At 39.2% G+C, this 19,596-nt stretch overlaps 1 protein-coding gene across 3 annotated transcripts in view; it reads left to right on the forward strand.

Annotated features, from left to right (window-relative positions):
• LOC114030005 (SPARC-related modular calcium-binding protein 1) overlaps positions 1–19,596 on the forward strand; it is a 195,067-nt gene that overhangs the window by 83,620 nt on the left and 91,851 nt on the right. For all 3 annotated transcript variants that reach the window (XM_027844663.1, XM_027844665.1, XM_027844666.1), the window contains exons 2-3: positions 3,393–3,558; positions 6,778–6,890. In XM_027844663.1, coding sequence (XP_027700464.1) covers positions 3,393–3,558; positions 6,778–6,890 — 279 coding nt within the window. The remainder of the gene's footprint in view (positions 1–3,392; positions 3,559–6,777; positions 6,891–19,596) is intronic.

The following is a 19,596-nucleotide window of genomic DNA, read 5'->3' on the forward strand; positions in this document are numbered from 1 at the left end:
GCCACCTAGAAGCTACAGTCATAAGCATAGATTAATTTCTATCCCTGTTCATCATCTAAGTCTTATTCTCTCTTTTGAACAATAATAATAGCAGCTAATATTTATTTAATACTTCACAAATATTATCTCATTTGATCAGGGAACTGGGAGATAATTGATGTTATTATCTCCATTTTACACATGAGGAAACTGAGGCAGTCAGGGGTCAAGTGAGTTGCCAAGGGTCTGAGGCTGGATTTGAACGCATTTCTCCCTGACTGCAAATCAAACACTTCACCCACCATATCATCCGAAATGATGAAGGAACAGAAGGTATATAGCAAGCTGTATGACTTGTTCTGCTAACTAGTTTCTATGGCTAAAGTTTTAGTGATCTTCACCTACAGACCTGGACCTATGGCTCAGAGGTGCCCTTGTGGTTCAATGAGCATCAGTATAAAGTATTCATCCAAGTGGAAGGGAGTAGGGAGAAGAAGCTTTTTTTGTCTAGACCTGTGGAAAATTAATATTTTTAAAAAATGTTTTATTGATGCTTTTTTTTAACATTGCTGTCACTCTCAATTATCCATCCACACGTCCAAGTAAAACCCTCCCTTGCAGCAACAACAACAAATATATAATCAAACCAGATCAACACATTGATCTTATCTTAGAGTGCATGCTTAATTCCTTACCTGGAGTCTAGGAGAGGGACAGCTAGGTGGTACAATGGATAGAGCACTGGGCCTAGAGTCAGAAAGACCTGAGTTCAAATAGGGCCTCAGACACTTACTAGCTATGTGACCCTGGGCAAGTCACTTAATCCTCAGTTTGCCTCAGTTTCCTCATTGGTAAAATGAGCTGGAGAAGGAAATGGCAAAACATTCCAGTACCTTTGCCAAGAGTCGGACACAACTGAAATGACTTAAGAAAAATCTAGGTGAGGAATCTCCCTACTGAAATAATGCTCTAACATCAGTTCTCTAAAACCGTGATTGCAGTGATTATAGTTCTGATGTCTTTCAATGGTTTTCTTAAATAAGGGCGATCTTTGTGTAAAATTTATCTGATTTTTATCATCAACATGCTACATGCCATTCCAGGTGTTGCCGGGTAGGAAGCTACCAGTGTAAGCTTCATTGAGGAAGTTCTAGGAATCTGATATGAAAGCCAGCTTTTTTTAACTATGAAGTGATAGAATATTAAGAGATGAAAGGGTGCTGTAGAGATCATCTAGTCCGATATCCAAATTCCACAAATGAGGAAACTGAGGCCAAGAGGAATTAAGTAACTTGCCCAAGGTTACATGGCTACTGGTCTTGTTGTTGTTCACTTGTTTCAGTCATGTCCATGTTCCATTTCGGGTTTTCTTGGCAGAGATCCTGGAGTGGTTTGCAATTTCCTTCTCCAGTTCATTTTATAGATGAGGAAACGGAGACAGAGTTAAGTGACTTGTCCAGGGTCACATAGCTAGTAAGTGTCTGAGGCAGGATTTGAACTTGGGTCGTCCTGACTCCAGGGCTGGTGCTTTATCCACTGTACCACCTAGCTGCCCCCTTGACTCCAAGTCTAATGTTCTTTCAGGCTATATATTGATATCTGAAGTAAGGCTTAGCGACAGGCTGTGAATATTTTTCTTTTCTTTAGTCCGTAGTTAGTCCGTAGTGATAGTCACCTTTTGGGATGACTGAGGACGTTTTCAGTTCTTTCAATCATCCTTCTTTTGGCATGGTGTCTAAGTTCCTCACCATCTTGATTACATTCTAGGTTGTTAAAATTTTTAGTTTATTCTTTGTAGTTTCTTTTTTTTAAAATTCAGTGTTTAGAATTGAACACAGTTGTTTCCTATGTAGCCTGATTGGCTCAGAGAATACAATGGGATTTATACTTTTTATGATCAGGATTCTATTTTTAAAGCCTTAAAAAAAAAAACTGATGCACTTTTGTTTTGACACAGTGGATATATTCCAGCAAATACCCAAAGCACTTCATCCCGCTCATGGTTCACATTGAATTGATTGTGATGGAATAAAACACCCAAATCTCGGCATATGATAATCAATGGTCACAGACACTGACTAGGGCTACAACTGCCCGCCTTCCCCTGATCTTCTCCCTCAGAGTCTATGACACTTTCCCACGTTATCAGAAGGAGGTCCCAAGACTGAATGAAGTCAAATGTCCCAGTCATTCCAGAGGAGCTCTCAAATTCCACTAGCAGAGTCAGCAAAAGGATGTCCATATATTGTCTAAAATAACAATTGCTGCTATTATAGCTAATAATATTATTTCAGTCATAATTTTAAAATGTAATGCCTTAAGGTTGCATACCCGTCTTACATACCATCTCAGTTGATTCTTACAATAACCCTGTGAGGGAGGTACCACAGGTATTGTTATCCCCATGTTAAAGATGAGGAAACAGCCTCAGAGAAGCCAGGCTGAGGCAAAACGTTGCCTCGAGGAGGGAGGTGGCAGCCCGAATGACAGTCAATGGGGGTAGGGCAATGGGTCCTGAAAGAAGGTTGCTTTGGCAATGGGACCCTGCGTTCCCATAAGGAAGCAGGGTCAGGCTGTCTGGAATGGGTTGATGGAGAACCACAGGGCATCTCTATAACATGTCAAGAGAGAAACCCTCCAAGCCCCGATCCAGCCCCTGCCCAGAGGTGGGGATGTTCCTAACTTTGATGGAAGAGAAAGCATGCTTCCTCTGGCTACTTGAATCCTGGGACAAAACTCTGGTTACTTTTCTCTAGTTTTGGCTGTTTGTTACCATGGGCAAATTATTTCCTCTGTCGGGACCTCAGTTTTCTCAACTGTAAAATGATTGGTTTTAGATGCGTTTTAGCTCTGAATCTATGATCTTATGATGCTAATTTTTTCCATCACTGGAAGCAGGAAGAGGGAAGATGTATCAGAAAGAACAATGGAGAGAAGAGGAAAGAGAATTCTTGGGTTCATGCCTTGGCCCTGCTTCTTAGATGTGTAACCTCGTCTCATTTTCAGCATCCACATCAGGGCAGCTGGGTGGCACAGTGGATAGAGTGCCAGGCCTGGAATCAGGAAGACTCATCTTCCTGAATTCAAATCTGGCCTCAGACACTTACTAGTTTTGTGACCCTGGGCAAGTCACTTAACCCTGTTTGCCTTAGTTTTCTCATCCCTTAAAATGAGCTAGAGAAGGAAATGGCAAACAACTTCTGTATCTTTGCCAAGAAAATCCCAAATGGGGTCACAAAGAGTCCGACGTGACAGAAAAATGACCGAACAATAACAACAATTTATTATAACATCTGAGGCCTTTTCTAGTTGTTTCTATGACCTTGTGTCCATTGCCACCTTGGGTACTGATCTTGTACATGATGGATTTATTTTAATTTCTTTTTTCTCCTTCCTCTCTCCATCTTGCCTAGTTTCTAATAAGTGATCGTGACCCTCAGTGCAACCTTCACTGTTCTCGGTCTCAGCCCAAGCCACTCTGCGCTTCAGATGGCAGGACTTATGAGTCCATGTGTGACTACCAGAGAGCCAAGTGCAGGGATGCAGCCTTGGGAGTGGTACATCGAGGCAGGTGTAAAGGTAAGTGTGGACATCTCTGAATATCCTTGGGGTGTGGGAATCAGAGAATCATAGATCGTAAAAGATTATAGGTCTAAAAAAAAGAGGTCATCTAGTACAACTTTCTCACTTTACAAATGAGGAAACTGAGGATCAGGAATGACTTGTTCAAAGGTATGATGTCAGAGGTAGGATTTGAACTCGGGTTCTCGAGCTCCAGGACCAGTCCTCTTTCCTTTGTATGACACTGTCTCCCAGAGTTCCAGTCTCCTCTTTGTCAGTACCTTATCCATGTGTTTCCTTCTCCTCCTTTGCTTTCATGTAAGGGAATAAAGGCAAAATGGAGAGAGTTCCTTCAGTTGAAGGAACTCGAGCATCTCTTCCATTTCTGATAAGTCTACCATTGGAAAAAGATTGAGGGAGAAACTGTTGTCCTACTTCATTTTTTCTTTATTGAGATATATAAAATATATAAGCTCCTAACTGCTGGCTAAAAATACATTGTTATAAGCCCTTTGGTATATAAAATAAATGGCTTATAATTGAAAAGCATCTTTGAAAAGCCTGAGACAGCTATTTCATAAGAAACTTGAGTAAAAACTATGGAGAGACTTTTTTCCCAGAGGGTTATTGGGGAATAATTCAAGTCTTTTGGAAAGATGAGCCTTTTTTTTTCCCTTGTTAAATATTAACACCAAGAGGAAACTTAGGGTGGATGATGACATTGCTTTTTTTTGTTGTTGTTGTTGTCTTGGAAATCTGTTGGTTATGTGATGATGATTCTTAAGATGTAAGCATTACCATCATACTCGCCTTCCTGAGTCTGATTTCAGTAGTGGAAGTTTGGACCATGCAACCTGTATGGTCCCATTTAGCTCTTAGACTCCATTTGTGAGTGGGTTGAATTATTTTGGGATGACAAAAATCAATCAGATTTTTTTTCACTTCCTATTTGTAAAAGCATTGAACTTCAGATGAAACCAAAAAGTAGGGCATTTGGTCTAAATGTAGTAGGGCAACTCAGTTGTCTGCAAGACATTTTTCATCTTAGATTAGATTTTATCTTACATTTTTACACTCCCCAGCATGACCTTCTCCACGATGTACAGCAAGCGAATGTGACTTTATAATGTTTTTTCTAATGCTAATAAAACAGCAAAAGATTATCAACATGCTGTGAAAAGTCTGATGAATTAGAATATCTATGTCACTATTTCCTCCTGTTAATATGAATGCTAAAAGTTGGCTCTATTATCATCACCCACATCCCCCAGAATCTTAAATCCTTTATGAAAACTTAACAGCCATTTTTTCTCCACATGTAAGGAAATCAAGGTGAAAATTGTTTCATGTGATTTGATTAGACCTGGATAATGTCACTTAAAGGGTTGTACCAACTCAAGACCCTTATTTTCTGGTCCAGGGATAGTTCTTGCTATGCAAAAACTAGTCATAGGCCTCCTTTCCTTTTCTTTCCTCTTCCACCCTTGATTTTCAGGGTTAGCAATGCTAGTTGGCAGTAAGGCATTTTAAATTGCTACCCCTAAGTGACGCCCTGAGCAAAAATAAATATAGCCTTTGGACTTGTTGGAAGGCTGGTTTTTTTTTTGTTTTTGTTTTTTGTTTTTAACCCCTACTCAGTCCAGGCCTCGTAGATGATCTGATTTGTCCCAAGCTCCAGGTCTGGCCTGTGGTCTGACCACCTTAGGACAGGGATGGGGAACCTGTGGCGTTGAGACCACATGTGACTCTCTAGTTCCTCAAGTCAAAGGGCCACACTTGAGGACCTAAAGGGCCACACGTGGCCTCGAGGCCAAAGGTTCTCCACTCCTGCCCTAGGACTTCTGCCTACTGGGCTCATCTCTAAGTGGAGAAAATAACACCTACTAGAACATTGCCCGATTTAATGTACTTTTGAATTGGACCAGTGACTTCATTGGTAAAGGAAACTACGATTGAGGAAACTCTCTCAATCTGCTTTGAAATTTAGTTTTAAAGAGTTTCCCAGGGCTCTAAGGAGGTAAGTGACTTGTAAGTGAAAGCTGTCATCTGTCAGGGAGAGGACTTGACCCTGGGTCTTCCTAACTCTGAAACCCACTCTCTAGCCTCAATGCTATGCTTCCTCTTGGTTTTATTAATTAATTAATCTGTTAATTAATCTATTAATTAATCTATTAATACTAGAATATAGTATTTACTGTTTGTAAGGTGCTTTCATGGCCATTCACATTATATTCACCATAGCCCTACAAGGAAGGGTTTGTGATTACTAGCGATAAATCCCATCTTAAAAATGAGGAAATCAATTAAGTCAAACTCAGAAGTTATCACTTTAACAGAATCGAGGGTGACCCCAGAGACCATCTAGTCTGGATCTCTCATTCAACAGATGAGAAAACTGAGGCCCAGGGAGTTGTGACTTGCTGAAGGTAGGGCCACAGGTGGGTCCTAAATGAAGATTTCTGATTCCAGAAATGTTTCCCCTGTGCTCTACTTAGTTTAGCAGTGGACCTGGGACCAGAACTCAGACTTCTAGTCTGGTGTTCATACCATACAGCCTCAACTTTAAATAAGACAAAAGAAGCCATAATTTCTGAGTTGGGTGTAAATGTGTATGTGTTCCAATTCTCCTGGGCCCTAATTGACCATTTCACAGACAAACTAAGTAGTCTAACTTTGGTGGAAGGGTGGGGAACAAGGGAGAAGAGATATTTTCACTATTTTTTTATCACCTCCTTTCCCAAATGTCCCCTCATTTCCTGTTCTCAGCTACCTTCAGGACAACAACTCTGACAGAAGGGATTCTTCAATTACACGATCCTATGTTTTGGGACCTTGGCTCTCACCTAGTCCAACCTCACCAATTTATATTTGAAGTAATTGAGGCCTAATGAGAAGAAGGCCACACAGATGAGTAATGGAGGCAGAATGTGAACCCAGGTCCTAGACAGACATTCAGTGTTCTTTCTACTCCATCATTCTACCTTCCTCCATATGTATCAATGACTTTCATTTTATTCTAATTATACAATTATTTCATTTTATCAATTTCCCTCTAAGATTCTCAACAGTATTTTTCCCCTAACCTGGTTCTGGTGGGAGCTGGTCGTTGGGGTAGTCTTAACTAAAGAGCTTTACTCATTGATTGAGTGGCTATTTAGTGGGTTCCCCCAAACTCACTTTCCTCCCTGTCTCGAGGTACTTTTGATCCAAGCACGGTATGGTCTACTCCTCTTTCAGATGTTGGCCAAAGCAAGTGCCGCCAGGAGAGGGCGCAAGCCTTGGAGCAAGCCAAGAAACCCCAGGAGGCCGTGTTTGTGCCAGAATGCAATGAGGATGGCTCTTTCACGCAGGTAAGCCCTTTACTATCACTCCTCACAGGTTCATTTTCTGGATTGGAAGATGCTTTCTGTGTTTAGGAGAAGAGAACAGACTTTTTTTTTTCCTTTCCTATTTTATAAGGCACTGGTGATTTCTCTCTGAGATGCTTTCTTGATCATCCCTGTCTCCTTCTTCTTCGCCCCTTTCCCATCATACTTTGCCAGCTGGCAATAGATTTTTTTAAGAGATGTGTGAAATGGGGAGCCAGGAAACCTGGATTTCTCAGTCCTCATCCTCCCTGCTGGCTGTCTCCTCTGAATGCCAGACCTTCATTTTTCTCCCCTGTCAAGTGTCGGCTGATTTTTTTTTTCTCATACTTTGCCAATTTCCATGGAATTTTTCTTTCAACTGCTCTCTTCTTCTCACTTCCCTTTCTTCTCTCTATACAATTCTTTACTCTGTCCCATACCCAAAGCTCTAGTGAAACATTGTCCACTTTGAGTTCAATAGGAATCTTGTTTCCTGGAGAAGGGAGGAGGGTGGGGCAGGTTGTATGTCCAACAGTCCTCGGGTTACTGCTCTGTGCAGAGGTATTCTGGCTATGTTGATGTTGGCATGGAGCATTTACAGAACATTATGCTACGTGATGGACCAATTCAATGCTCTCTTGGTAAAGCATTTAGTCTGTCTCCAGCCACACCTCTTTAAAACATGTATCTGACAGACATGAGCCTAGGAACCTAGCTGGAGTAGAGAGATTGGCATAAGGATAGAACTGAGCTGGGTGAATCTAGTATTGTGCCCTTCTATGGCAAGAACTCCACAGCTTCATATAATTAGTGAAGGTCATTAGGCAAAGCCAGTTTTTCCTTATCTCTCCTCTGTCTGTAATGACATTTATTCCCACTCTCACCTAGAACTTCATACAGTACTTTATGCTACCTCTCTTTATTATTTCAATGCTCATTGATGGTCTAATTCACAACCTGTCCCCCTCTTTTCCCAGACATGCATCTCTTTGATATCTTTTATGATGCTTTTTGCAGGGAATTCATTGTTTATAATTTGATTCAGTGTCTTTGTACCCACTCTGTATTTTTCTGTTGCCCTTTGGATGACCTGAAGTTTTGATTCTTTGGAGACTGGTATTATATGATTCATACCATCACTAGAAAAATATGATGTTCAAAAGATGGGATTTTTTTCTCAGGTAGATGCTTAGGGATCTTGAAAGCAACATTCTATTTCCCAAATGCATTCCAGAAACCTATTTTCTCCTGTTTGGTTGTGGACCTAGCACCCTGTCCATCTGCACTGTCTGTCCAAGATGTAGGAATGATGAACAAGTTCAGTGAAATTTCTCTCCAATTGCATGTCATTATCTAGAATAGATATTCATCATCAACTTTGTTTTGCATATGTGGCTTGTTAGGCTGAGGTCCAAAAGAGTTATGAGACTTAGTTAAGAGGCTCTGCAATGTCATGGGCCTTCAACCCAATGTAATATTCAGATAAACACATCTGTTATACTCCCCTCTCCATTCATATGTATAGGGAAATATTTGTGGAGCAGCTAGGTGGTGCAGTGGGTAAAGCATAGGGACTGGAGTCAGGAAGATTCATCTTCCTGAGTTCAAATCTGGCTTCAGACACTATCTGTATGACCCTGGACAAACCACTTTACCCTGCTTGCCTCAGTTTCCTCTTCTGTAAAATGAGCTGGAGAAGGAAATGGCAAACTACTTTAACATCTCAGCCAAGATCCTGAAGAGTCGGACATGACTGAAAAATGACTCCACAAATATTTGTGCTCTACCCTTTATGATAATGGCGAACTAAAAATCTTTGGCAAGCCTGTGTCTTTCAGTTTTATGTCTCACTTCAACAAGTCGATAAACATTTGTTGAGTTCTTGCTGTATGTCAAGCAGTGTACTGTGTTCTAGGAATACAAATAAAAGCGTAAAAAAAGACAGGCCCTGCTCTCAAGGAGTTTATACTCTAATGGGGGGAAATAGCACACAAAAAGAAGCTGAAAAGGGAGGTCAGGTAGGAAAGTATCCAGGTGGATGTATGGTAGAGAACGTGTAGCAATTCAAGAGAGGAATGAAGACATGGCTAGTCTGGGCACTTTCCTTAAAATGGAGGCTTTGGAAGGAACTGACCAGTCCGAGTAAGGGACCATAGGAGCAGAGTGTGCTTTGGGTGTGAGCAGGCCAGGGATGGATTGAGCTTCCAGTGGGAGGAAACTGTAGGAACAGAGTACACTTCCTGGGTGAGAAAGCTGCGATGGCACTGTGAAGAAAGCCTGGCAAGTGAGGAGTGGAGCCTGGAGAGGTCTGGAGATAGGGATGACCTCAACACTTTCCTTCAATTGTTGTTTTCCTTACAGAAGTAATTTCACTTGATATTTCTTATTGTGGTTATTGAGTAAAATTCTTTACTAAGCCCAAATATTGATGCTTTATTTTGTGCAGCAGAATCAGTGTGGAAGGAAGGTGGCCTAAGAGTACCATATCTTAAATCATATTACAAAACAGTAATTATCAAATCTATTAGATACTTGTTTAAAAAAAATAGAAAAGTTGATTAGTGGATAGATTAGGAATACCAACTGTTGGTGTGAAGACTCTCTTTCCAACAAAATCCAGTGGCAAAACTGAAAAGCAGTTTGTCAGGGATTAGATTTAGACTGACATATCACATCTGATACTATAAGACACTCCAAACAGATACATGACCTAGATAGAAAAGGTCACATCACAAACAAATTAGATGAGCTGGTAAGGAGATACCTTTTGAAATTATGAATGGGGAAGATTTCTTGACCCTCCAGAGGATAGAAAGGATCACAGGTCATGAAATAGGCAATTTTGTTTACATAAAACTGAAAAACTTTTATAAAAAAAATATCATTGCAGCTAAAATTAGAAAAGAATGAGTTAACTAGAGGAGGGGGAAGTGTTTGTGGCAATTTTCTCTAATATAAGCGTGATATACAAAATACATAGAGATCTGATTTAAATAAATAAAAGTGCCATTATCCCATAGACAGATGGTGAAATGAAATGAACAGGCAGTTCTCAAAAGAAAAACAAGCCATCAACAACCATCTTGAAAGAATGCTCTAAATCACTAATGGTGAGATCAAATTAAAACAGCTCTGAGGTTCCACCTTACCCCCATCAGACTGGTAAAGACAAGGAAAATGACATTTGTTAGAGAGAATGTGGAAGTTAAGGCACACTAATGCAATACTGGTGGAGCTGTAGCTTAATTAAACCAATCTCTAAAGCAATTTGGAACTATGCCCCCCCAACTACTAAACTCTGAATACTCTTTTACTCACTGATATTAGTGCTAGGTCTGTACCCCAAAGAAATAATAAAGGAAAAGGACCCACATGTGGAAAAATATCTAAAGCAATGAACTAATATTCAGTTGCAAAGAACTAAAAACTAAAGAGATGCCCATTAATTGGGAAGTTGCCTAACCAATTATGGTATATGAATGTGTGAAATATTATTACTATAAGAAATTTATATTTATATAATTTATTATACATTATATATTTATGTATAAATAAAAATAAATATAATATATATTATATAATGTGTAACATATATTAAATTTATATTACTATAAGAAAAATTACTATAAGAAATTACCAAAGATATAGATTCAGAAAAACCTGGGAAGACTTGGATGAACTGATGCAATGAGATGAGCAAAACCAAATTGCGCTTTCATATACAATCGTCATTTTCTGTTCTTTGCATATGGAAATGTTCATGTTTAAGGGTATCAGGTATAGAATGTCAAAAAAAAGTGAAGTTTTAGTGAAAAAAAAAAATACTGATTACCCCAATAAAAGAATATACTATATTAGGTAGTCTGATTGGAGTACAGAGTTCTATTTCTGGGCTCTGCCAAGGAGGTTACTGAATTCAGTAGAGTTGAAAAAAGGATTAGATTAAGAGACCTGGGCCTTGTCATTTTTTTTTTTTAAACTAACTAGTCATGTTATCTTAGGTAAGGCACTTCTTTCTGGTGCTTGGTTTCCTGATTGATAAAACAAAGAAGTTGTGCTAAATGATCATTAGGAGTCTTACTATCAGGCATCTCTACCCAACTCCTTTGGGTGGAAGGTCCATCAGTGTGGCATATTTCATGTATTTTCAGACTTTTTTCAAGGTATTCATCAGCTTTTACTCATTTTTTTTCTCTTTTTATGCTTTAAAAATATTATTTGTTTAATGAGGCAGGAGTGGGCAGAGGAAGGAGTACCAGAAAAATTTTGGTGATTAACAGAAGCTATCAATAATTTTTTTCTTGAAGGAAGAGACTAATGAATCTAAGGTATTGGAGGGAAAATATTTTTTAGCATTGCCAGGACAGAGGTAATATTCTAAGTTTTGAACCCCTGAGTATGTTGGAATACTGGGAGGCATAGAAGAAGAAAAAGATTTCCCCTACAGATTAGATGAAGGCTGGGTTACAATCACGTATATAGATCTCTATCAATTTATGTTCTTTTCTCTGAGCCTTACCTACTGCTATATTGTTCTTACTTTTCAGATGTACTTTTGACTCAAATTGAGGCTCTGGAATTGGGGCGGAGAGGAGAGCAGTTAGAGATAGCTTCCCATATTACTTTAATCATACTGATAAGCTGGTGTCTTCCAATTCAAAGACAGTTTTCCTAAACTAATGTTTTTTTGGGGGAAAAAATAATATCTTTATTCTAATGGGCTATGTACCTTCTCACTTCTGGGGGAAAATGTCTTTCAGGAAAAAGCCCCTTGGAAGACTAATGTGAACAGAAATAAAGCAGTGAAAGTAGAAACAGTATAACTATATAAATGACTGCAATAACATAAATAGAAACAAAGGCAGGGGCAGCTAGGTGGCACAGTGGATAGAGCTCCAGTCTTGGAGTCAAGAGGACCTGAGTTAAAATAAGACCTCAGACATTTGACAACTAACTAGCTGTGTGACCCTGGGTAAGTCACTTAACCCAGATTGCCTCACCAAAAAGCAAAATAAATAAATAAAAATAAAAGCAAAGGCAGCAAAAACTCTGATTAAAGGCAGTGATGAATACTGATTCCAGGGAACTGAAAATGGAAAACTCCTCATTCCTGTCTGAGGAGGGGTAGATGACTATGAATGCTGAATGTTGCATACTCTGTTGGTTGTGATTGTTGGTGATGGTTAGTTTTGTTGATTTTTTTTCTGTGACAAAGGAGAGTTTTATGTGTATGGGAGAAGGTACTAGGAAATGCCTGCAGTATAAAAAAAGCAACAATGATACTTTGAAAAATACTCTTGGGGGTACAAATTAGATTGTGAAAAATTTTCTTTTCTTTTTTCTTTTTCTTTTTTTTTTGCATATTTCAAGTTGGGAGGGGCCAAAAAGGCCCTCTAGTCTAACCTTTTTATTTTTAATATGGCCTTTCTATCTCCCCCAGGCAACAATTTTTTTTAAATGAAAAGAGTCCTCTATGTTTATGTGCAGACTTCAGCAAAATAAATTCCCACATTGATAATCACTTCCCTGGCAGGAGATGTTTCATTTTTGTTCTTTTGGACTCATGACTTAGCATTGTGTCGATCAGAGTTCTAAAGTCCTTCAAAGTTATTTTTCTCTGTTGTTATCTTTATATAGATAATTACATAGATCTAGTTATGCTCACTTTGTTTTGTATCAATTCATAGAGTTTTTTCCAGTATCCTCTGAAATTGTCCATTTCCTCATTTTTATGGCATAATATTTCATTATGTTCATATACCACAATTTGTTTAGATATTCCCCAAAAGGGGGACGTTGCTTTAGCTTCTAATTTTTGGCCACTATAAAAAGAATTGCTATAAATAGTCTTGTTAGGGCAGGTAGGTGGTGTAGTGGATAGAGCGCCAGGCCTTGGAGTCAGAAAGACCTGAATTCAAGTCCAGCCTCAAACACTTACTAGTTGTGTGACCTTGGGCAAATCACTTAACCCTGTTTGCTTCAGTTTCCTCATCTGTAAAACAAACTGGAGAAGAAAATGGCAAACCACTCCAGCATTTTTGCCAAGAAAACCCCAAATGGGGTAACAAAGAGCTGGACATGTTTGAAACAACTGAACAACAATAACTAATCAGTCTTGTAACATATCAGAACTTTTCCTTTCTGTTTGAGAGGCAGATTGGTGATGCAGAGGTTAGAGCTGCAGAGTTGGAGTTAGGAAGACCTAAATTCAAATCTGGACTCAGATCCTTTCCAGTTGTGTGACCTTGAGCAAACCTCTGTTCACCTCAGTTTCCTCAACTGTACAATGGAGATGCTAATAACATCTTCCTCCCAGGGTTGTTCTGAGGATCAAATGCTCAAATAAAGATCAGATATTTATAAAGTGCTTAGGACAATGCCTTACACAAAGCAAGTGTTTAATAAATGTTGGTTTCCTTCTGTTGTTGTGTAGGCCTTGAAACAGTATTTATAGCTGGGTTAAAAGGCATCAATAAATAAAATATAGATGCACTTTGTGTAAATGTCTCCAAAAGCACTATACTAGTTCAGAAATTTTAAGACCTAAATAGTTTTATCTCATTTAGTTTGGGATACACAGGGTGAAGATGACAAGAAGGAAAAATCGTAGCATCAACTTTTCTGTTTAAATTAGGCCTGGGGAAAAATAAGCTTCTCCCTGTCTGTTTGCCTATGGTTGTCCCTTTTCAACACAGCCTTCCTTTCAGTCTTCATGACTAGGAGGATATTATGTCTCAGGCCCTGGGAAGGTCATGATTTCACCAGGCAACATAAAGGTGCCTACTTTCCTATGGCAGTTGTCTCATTACGTGTCGTTGCATAATGATTGGCATTCGACTGATTCCTAAGGTGACAGTTTCAGGAATCCAGAGTAGTATGTGTATGGAGACAATTGGGGAAGAAAAGGATTGCTTTTGGAAATAGTATAGAACTCTCTTTATGTTGATATGATATGAGACTTTTTGCTTAACTGAAGCAAGAACAGGGGCAGCTAGCTGGTGTAGTAGATAGAGTGCCAGGCATGAAGTCAGGAAGACTCATCTTCCCTAGTTCAAATCAAACCTCAGACATTTACTAGCTGGGTGACCCTGGGCAAGTCACTGTTTGCTTCAGTTTCCTCATCTGCAAAATGAGCTAGAGAAGGAAATGGCAAACCACTCCAGTATCTTTGCCAAGAAAACCCTAAATGGGGTCAGACACAACAAGATTAACAGACACAGATTAAGTCATTGTACTGGGGGAGACATAAAGTTTACTTAAGATATGGACTTTGCCCTCATTGAGCTTACAGTCTAGTAGGACCTCTGAGCTCACATAGGAAAGCTTTTGCTCATCATGTGCCTATTTCCTTTTGCTTTGGGTAAGTAAAACTAACCAGACAGTGGTTTGCTGTGAAAGGCAGTCATTCAAACTAGGTGGGAACTGAAATGTTAACTGTGAGGGCAGAAAAGTTTGGGGCAGACCCAGGTGGCGGCACCAAAAAATGGCTGAGTTGCCTCTTTCATTTGACATCCTAAGTACTACCATGTGCTGTTCAGTCGGGCAGACAGACAGTTAGATTGAAGGCCCATTTCAGCTAAAGTGATGGGAATGGATTTGCTTTTTCCCTTGATCAAAGACATTGCAATAACTTTTTGAAACGAGGCTGTCTTTTCTCGTGTTGCTTCCATTATGTTGATGGCTGCTGAGTCCTTTGAGACTTGCCTCTCTCCTTCCACCACCAATTTATTCCATAAACTTCTTTGTGTGTGTCTGTATGTCTGTTTTTTTCTCTCCTTTTTTAAAAAAAGAAAAACCCATAGGCAGTGAGTTTCTCCAGGACTATAAGAATTAAGATCTATAGCAGTTCTAGAGTTTATGGGAGAGTAGACACTAATGTTTTATCCTAGTTTCTCCCTCCCCACCGAGGAAGAAGATGACCTTTACAGTGATTTGCTGCTGAGTCTGAATCTGAGACAGAAGTTGTAGCTACATCTGAGACAAGATACTTTAAGATGCCTGGTTGTAACAGCTACGTTACAGCTATGTGAATTACTATGTGCTAGAATTATATCGATGTTTTTGAGGGAATGAAAGGACCCCAGATGGATGTGATTTGCCTAGCATTGCTTGGGGCTTTTGACAGTAACTTGGCTTTAATGGGATTCCGGCAGGACCCAGCACCACATGTACCCATCACTTCTCGCTTTGTGGTCTTGCCTTCATCCCCACCCCACCCTGTACCTAAGGAAAAAATGATCTATGTGCCTCCTCCTCTCACTTGTGGATTTTCCCATCCTTATGTCTGAAGACTTGTGCTTTATGCTCCCCAATAGCAGAGTAGCATGGTGTGGAAAGCTCGTTTGAACAGACTGTGTACTTTATTGTCTTGTATTTTATTCCTGTTTTTTTTTTAGTGTATCCAATATACCATGAAACACACTGAATACTCATAGTACTTGAATCTTTCTTGAGCCATTTATGTTTTATGCTTATTTTTGTATACTTTTCATTCTCCCCCTTTACTAGCTGCTAAGCTTCTAGTGGGTAGACATCATGCCTTACTTGCTTACTTAAAACATTGCCCTGTGTGGAGTAGGCATTTTGTATATTTGGAATGAATGAACGGTTCTATCAAGCCCAAGTGCCTTGATTATTCCTATGCATTGTCCATAGCTTATTCTGTCTATGGTACGTGAGGTACGTGGTATTTTCACCATTATAGAATCATCAATTTAGAGCTTTAAGGCACCGCAGAGGTCATCTCATTTTATAATGAAGAAACTAGGTGTCAGGAGGTTAAATGACTTGCCCAAGGTCACACAGGGAATAAGTAGCCAAATTCTTGGCTTGTGCAATAACTTAGAACCTCAGCTATCAATGGAAGAAGATATATATATATATATATACATATAAAACATACATACATACATATTGACTAGGCAATGGGATTAAGTGACTTGCCCAGGGTCACACAGCTAGTGAGTGTTATGTGTCTGAGGCCAGATTTGAATCCAGGTTCTTCTGACTCCAGGGCCAGTGTTCTATCCACAGCTGCCCCAGAAGAAGATTTATACTGAACGAATTAAAGTATCCTGGGAAAATTCATGTATTGCCTTAAAGTGGCCATAGTATTGATATAATTCTTTGATACTGTTCCCCTCTCTCTCTCCATTATATCAATTAATTGACAAATTGTTGTGTGCTTTCTATATGCAAAACACGACATAAGGTGTCATGGGAAATAAAATTAATCGTGCTCCCTGCCTTCAAGGAGTTGCTAATCTGATTGTGGAGATGAGAAATGTACACATGAAAAACAGCTGATACAAGTCAGTATAGGTGGTACTTGGTTAGTGAATAAGTCATTTTTTTTAAGTTATTATATGAAGGGGCAGCTAGGTGGCACAGTGAATAGAGCTCTGGCCTTAGAGTCAGGAGGACCTGAGTTCAAATTTGACCTCAGACACTTAACACTTACTAGCTGTGTGACCCTGGGCAAGTCACTTAACCCCAGCACCTCACCAAAAAGTGAAAAAAGAAAAAAAAAAGGTTACTATATGCTAGTTGGTTAGTTGCTTCAGTGGGGAAATGCATTCCAAGTTTCAGAGTTATAAAAGGTTAGGATTCTGGATCTACTCTGCTCATGCAAGGAATCAAAGAGTTGGGTAGATTGCATGATTCAATCCAGACCTGACCAAGCTGACCTGACCCTCTTCACCAAAGGTGTGAAACATATCACCTGAGGCCTGCACGTGGCCTATAACATTACCAAGTGCCATGTGAACAAAATTAAAATGTAATTGGGAAATAGTTAACAAAATAAATGAAAATACAATAAATATAGATGATATTAATATGTGGTTTTCTAAGTTAATCTGTGCCCTGCAGGGATCTCTCTGTATAGTTTAGTGGCCATTTATATTTTACTTTAATATCATTACTCAACAACATACTCGGCAAGTAATTATCTAGCCTGTGCCAGGCCTGGAGTCAGGAAGACCTGAGTTCAAATCCAGCCTCAGACACTTACTAGCTGTGTGACTCTAGGCAAGTCACTTAACCCAATTTGCCTCAGTTTCTTCTTCTGTCAAATGAGCTAGAGAAGGAAATGGCAAACCACTCCAGTATCTTTGCCAAAAAAACCCCAAATGGGGTCATGTAGTGGGACATGACTGAAAAACTACTGCAACAACAAAAAGGGTCAAAGATAAGTCTAAGGTTTGCAACAGGATCTCCTGAGGTAGCCATTTGATGTTAAAAAAAAAAAATCTAAATCATAAAAAAAGAGAAAACTCAATCAGAACCTAAACCTCCAAAGGACCTTGTAAGAATTAGAATGGCCCTTTGGAAATCATCTAGTATAACCTCCTTACTCTTTAGATGAGGAAACTGATAGAGAGCTAAAGTCCCATCCTCTCCCTCCCTCCTCTCCCTCCCTCCTCCTCCTCCAATTACCTTGAAGTCATTTTGTATGTAGCTATTTATTTGTTCTTCGAAGTCGAGGAGTGTTTCACTTTTGTCAGTGTATTCTCAGGGCCTAGCACAGAGCCTGGCCCATAGTAAGCTCTTAATAAATGCTTGGGCAGCTCAGTGATACAGTGGATAGAGTGCCAGGCCTGGAATCAGGAAGACCTGAGTTCAAATCCACCCTCAGATATTTATGAGCTGTGTGACCCTGGCCAAGTCACTTTACCTTGTTTACCTCATCTGTAAAATGAGCTAGAGAAGGAAATGGCAGACCACTCCAGTATCTTTGCCAAGAAAACCTCAAATGAGGTCACAAAGAGCGGGACACAACTAAACAACAATAAGTGCTTGTTGATTGCACCCCAAATGAATAGCAAACTAGCAAATAGTCTGAGAAACAAATACTTTCCTGCTCTCTAAGAACAACTTTCAGGGGTGCATTTTATAGTAATTCTCAAAAGCATTCAGGTTGCATAAATTTAAGCACGAAATTCACAGAACAGAGAAGTTCTGTGGGAACTCACAATTTAAAGAAAGAATTAATTCTTGCTGTCCCGCCTCTCCCTTTGGGGAGGGGATTAGTTGTAGTTAGGGGTGGGGTGTGGAAGGGATGGAACTGACTTCGGTCTGGTCACATAAAAGGTTTTATAATTATTTTATAATTATTGTTACTGTTACAATTTTTTTGTTCTCTAGTTTGCTTTTTCTGTGAATTTAGGAAAATTAAGTTATGACTGTACATATACCTGTGGATCTGTGTGTCTCTGTCTCTGTCTCTCCATCTCTGTGTCTCTGTGTCCCTCTGTGTCTGTGTCCCTCTGTCTTTGTCTCTGACTCTGTCTCTGTCTGATTCTCTCTCTGTCTCTGTCTATCTCTGTCTCTGTGTCTCCTTGTCTCTCTGTCTCTGTATGTCTCTGTCTCTGTATGTCTCTGTGTCTGTATGTCTCTGTGTGTCTGTGTCTGTGTCTGTCTCTGTCTCTGTCTCTGTCTCTCTCTCTGTCCATAAAATATTCCATATTAGCTCCTATCTAGTTTTTTTTCCCCCCTGGGAAGTTGATAAATAAGATTTTTACAGCCTTCTCAGGGTGTCGGTTTTTACATTTATTATTCATTAATAGTGCTTAATTGTGAAGTTAACTTTTGTGAACTCTTGGTAAAATAAATGAGCAGAATGCACACTGAATCTTTAGTTAGGTGAGACCAGAGGTGTGCTTCTAAGTGTTTAACAACTGGCACCGGGAGAGAAATGTATGCACAACACACCTTTAAGTTTAGCGAATTATTAACATTCTCTCCATAACCTTCTTAAATCTAGACAATTAACAAAGCAATAAATCAAGCCCTGATTTGTAGCCCTTGGTGATTTCCAAGGTGTAAACACTCACAGTGAAGACAATAATCATCTCTCAGGAGCTGATGGGAGCAGGCTCCGGCATATGAGGTTGAAATATGCCTTTAGTTACCTGAGTATGCCTAAGTTACCAGGGGCATGTCACATAGTTCTTCAGAAACTCTTTTCCTCATTTTAAGTGGAAATAATAATACCTGGAGTGCCTAACTCCCAAGGTTGTTATGATAATCCAATGAGATAACATATGTAAATTGATTTATAAGCCTTAAAGTGAAATAACCATGTGTTATACTAAGTAGTAATATTACTAATTATGCTGATTAATCATCAGCAATGAGCTTGCTTAGGTGAGAATGATTGTATTCATTGATTTAATTTAAGAAATTAAAAACACAACCAAAACAAGACAAAATTAGCTATAAATTCCCCAAACTTGACCAAAATAAGTGGAAAGTACCTCAAAGGCAGAATCTGTTTTGCTTCACTTTTCATATCCTCGGTGCCTAGCAAGGTGTCTTATATGTTGTTGGCATTTAAGAAATGTCTGTATTTTGAAAAGCAAGGTTTGGTTTACTATTGTATGTCTTTCTTGATATGGAGAAAACTTACCTGGGGAAAAATTGTGATTAAATTCAATAAACATTTTTAAAGCATGGTGCTGTCCTAGAAAACGGGAACACAAAGGGGGGGGGTAGAAAAATAAGAAATTTACATGATAATTTTGTTGCATATTTGAAAGGAATAACAAATTGTGCATAGTAGATTTGCATTTTCATATGCAGTTATCTTTTTTATTGTACTGTATTATGGAAATACTTGTTTTATTACATCAGTTAAAAATAAAATTTAATAATGATTAAAAAAAACACAACTAAATTCTAGTCGGGTAAAGAAGGTGAACTTGACCAC

The sequence above is a fragment of the Vombatus ursinus genome, unplaced genomic scaffold (assembly GCF_900497805.2).
Source record: "Vombatus ursinus unplaced genomic scaffold, bare-nosed wombat genome assembly UNPS02014945.1, whole genome shotgun sequence".
Classification (NCBI taxonomy): Eukaryota; Metazoa; Chordata; class Mammalia; order Diprotodontia; family Vombatidae; genus Vombatus; species Vombatus ursinus.